The sequence below is a fragment of the Gekko japonicus genome, unplaced genomic scaffold (genome assembly GCF_001447785.1).
Source record: "Gekko japonicus isolate JY-2015 unplaced genomic scaffold, Gekko_japonicus_V1.1 scaffold5022, whole genome shotgun sequence".
NCBI lineage: Eukaryota > Metazoa > Chordata > Lepidosauria > Squamata > Gekkonidae > Gekko > Gekko japonicus.
This window is the reverse complement of record NW_015168188.1, coordinates 37965-40616: the sequence shown is the minus strand read 5'-3', so window position 1 is coordinate 40616 and position 2652 is coordinate 37965. Positions and strand designations below refer to the sequence as shown.

Genomic DNA, 2652 nt, shown 5'->3' with positions numbered 1-2652 from the left:
TGCTGGCCCTCCAGAGGGACTGGCTGGCCCCTGTGTGAGGCGGGAGGCTGGACTGGAGGGACCCTCCCTGGTCTGATCCAGCAGGGCTCTTTTCTGGTGTCCTTCTCAGGGGAAGGCCTCGGCCTCTCTGCCCTGTTGCTGGCCCTCCAGAGGGACTGGCTGGCCCCTGTGTGAGACAGGAGGCCGGACTAGAGGGACCCTCCCTGGTCTGACCCAGCAGGGCTCTTCTTCTGTTCTTGAGAAGAGCAACCCTCCAGGAAACAGGGCAGAGAGAGCCATGGGAGGGAGCCAATCCGCTCCACTGCTGCCCAGAACTCCCCCCCCCTGCCCCTGATAACGTCAAGCGGAGGCTCTGCGCTCTGGGGAGGCAGTACCTGGTAGAGTTGAGGGGTGGAGTTTCGTCGCTGGTGCTCATGTCCAGGCTGTCTGGGCTGATGTTTGCCGGGTTCTGCCGGAAGGCCTCGCGATGCTTCAGCGTGTCTGTGGCCACCTGGAACTTGCCCTGCTCCCGCAGCTGGCGATCGGCAAACTCCACCTGCATTTCAGTGGGTCAAGCGTAAGGGCGAGGGTGCCAACAGGCAGGCTCGCCAGGCGCCCCGGGAGGCCGGAAGTCACAGCTCCTCCACGCAACATTTTTCACTTTAAAAAACCCCCACAATGGGAAGATCCAACGACAGTAGAAGACTTGAGCTTTTGGATTTGTTACTGTGCACAGAAAACAGGCTAGGATACCTGTCTCTCCAAAGCCTGTGCATCATCGACTTGGCACCAGGCTCGTAACTACAGTGGGGTGTTTTGGGGCTCCACCCCCTCAAATGTGAGGCACGCCCACAACAGTTGCTGCCCCCTCTCCCTCCCCTCCTGTGACATTAAAAGGGCCCTCCAGCTGATCGACAGAGCACATGGCCTGCCTATCAGCTGGAGGGCTCTTTAAATGTTGCAGCCACCCATCCCCCTCCCCTCCCCCAAGATTTAAATGACCCTCTAGCTAATCAGCGGGCCCTTTAAATCTTGCAGGAGGCGAGGGAGAGGGGTGGCTGCCGGCTGCACACCTTCCCTCAACTCCAAGCTTGGAGTTGAGGGAAGGCGTGCGGGTGCCGCTCCCCCCCCCCCTCCTGCTGCCCCACAAAATTTCCCTATGCCCCACTGTCATGTTCTGTGTAGGACTGGGAGACGAGGCCTAGAGGCCTAGGGCCCTAGGAGACATGTGTGGGAGTGGAAAGCCGACACAGCCTACAATCCCCATAATGCTTAGCGACGGTTGTAACCGATCGGTGTCCAGAGATTGTGTGAAGTGATTGGGACTTAAGCTTTGTGGGCTGTGGAACTGTGTTCTTTTCTCTACTGTGGTCTTCCCTCTCACAGAGTAAAGATGAGGGGACAGTCAGGTCTGAGAGAAAGATCCCTCACTTGGGACAGAGTGAGAACAGGCACAGGCCTGGTATAAAAAGGGCTGTGGGCCTTGAATAGTAATCAGTTAAGAGAAATAGGTAGTCGCGCTAGATTCATTTATTTTGCCTTTAGACACTGTTATATATATTATAAGCACCTTGTCTTGTTATCCTTGCCCCATTACTGTATTAATAAACCATTTGTTTAATGTTCTCTGCCTAGTCATCACGCCTATGTAACAAGAGCTTTTCCAGCGTCTGGAGACAGAGGTACAGAAAAGGCAAATGGAAAGACATTTCATCTCTGCACGCTACATTTTCTGCTAGTGATCTTTATAACAGGGCTGCTGCTGACGTGGCCAGTGCTAGGGGGAGTCTCAGAGGAGGAGCCCCAGATCAGCATGCTGCCAAGTGAAACCAGGGCACAGGTGACACCAGTTTTTGGGCTGCAGATGGGATTTTCTGTTCAGACTGTGAAAAGCCAAAAGTGTCACCGCCTCCCTCAATGGTGTGCCTCAAAACGCTCGCCAAAAGCTGTGGGGCCTGGTGGCTCTGTGGTCTCGACAACTTGCAATGCAGCTTGAGGACTGGATGAAAAGCGGCTCCGGGCTGGATGTGGCCCCAGGGGCAGGGACTGGCCCTCCTCTGCCCCAGAAGCTGGGCAGAGGCGAATGCCGCCTGGAGGGGAAGGAGGAGAGACGCGACACGCCCAGCACGGCTCCTGGCCATACCTGCGCCTCCAAGCTGCAGACCCGGTTGGAGAGGTTCTTGCAGCTGAGCTCCGACTCCTTGGCCCGCAGGATGGTGCGCTGAAGCTCCTGGGCCAGGCGCTCTGACTCCCCCTTCAGCTCGGCGTTCTCCTTCTCGAGCTGCTCCAGTCCTTTCAGCTTCTCCAGGAGCTCCTGGTTCTGCTGCTTCTTGGCGTCGTAGTGTGTTTTGGCCTTCTCCATCTGGAAGGCGAGGAAGAAAGGCAAGCAGGTCACTCCCTGGGACCCCGGAGTTAGCCACAGGAGGAGGAGGAGGAGGAGGAAGAAGAAGAAGGTAGAAGTAGGAAGAAGAAGAGGAGGAGGAGGAGCTTGGATTTATACCCCGCCCTTCACTACCCAAAGGAGTCTCAGAGTGGCTCACAATCTCTTTTCTCCTCCCCTCCCCACAACAGACATAGTGTGAGGTAGGTGGGGCTGAGAGAGCTCTCTCCAGAACTGCTCCTGAGAGAACAGCTCTGAGAGAACTTGTGACTGACCCAAGGTCACACCAGCAG

The 2652-nt window shown here is 56.4% G+C and overlaps 1 protein-coding gene across 2 annotated transcripts in view; it reads right to left on the bottom strand.

Annotated features, from left to right (window-relative positions):
* The window catches only part of NUMA1 (nuclear mitotic apparatus protein 1), a 55205-nt gene that overhangs the window by 23000 nt on the left and 29553 nt on the right, over positions 1-2652 (bottom strand). For both annotated transcript variants that reach the window (XM_015414991.1, XM_015414990.1), the window contains exons 14-15: positions 2123-2341; positions 375-535 (exon numbers count right to left, since the gene is read on the bottom strand). In XM_015414991.1, the coding sequence (XP_015270477.1) occupies positions 375-535; positions 2123-2341 (380 nt within the window). The remainder of the gene's footprint in view (positions 1-374; positions 536-2122; positions 2342-2652) is intronic.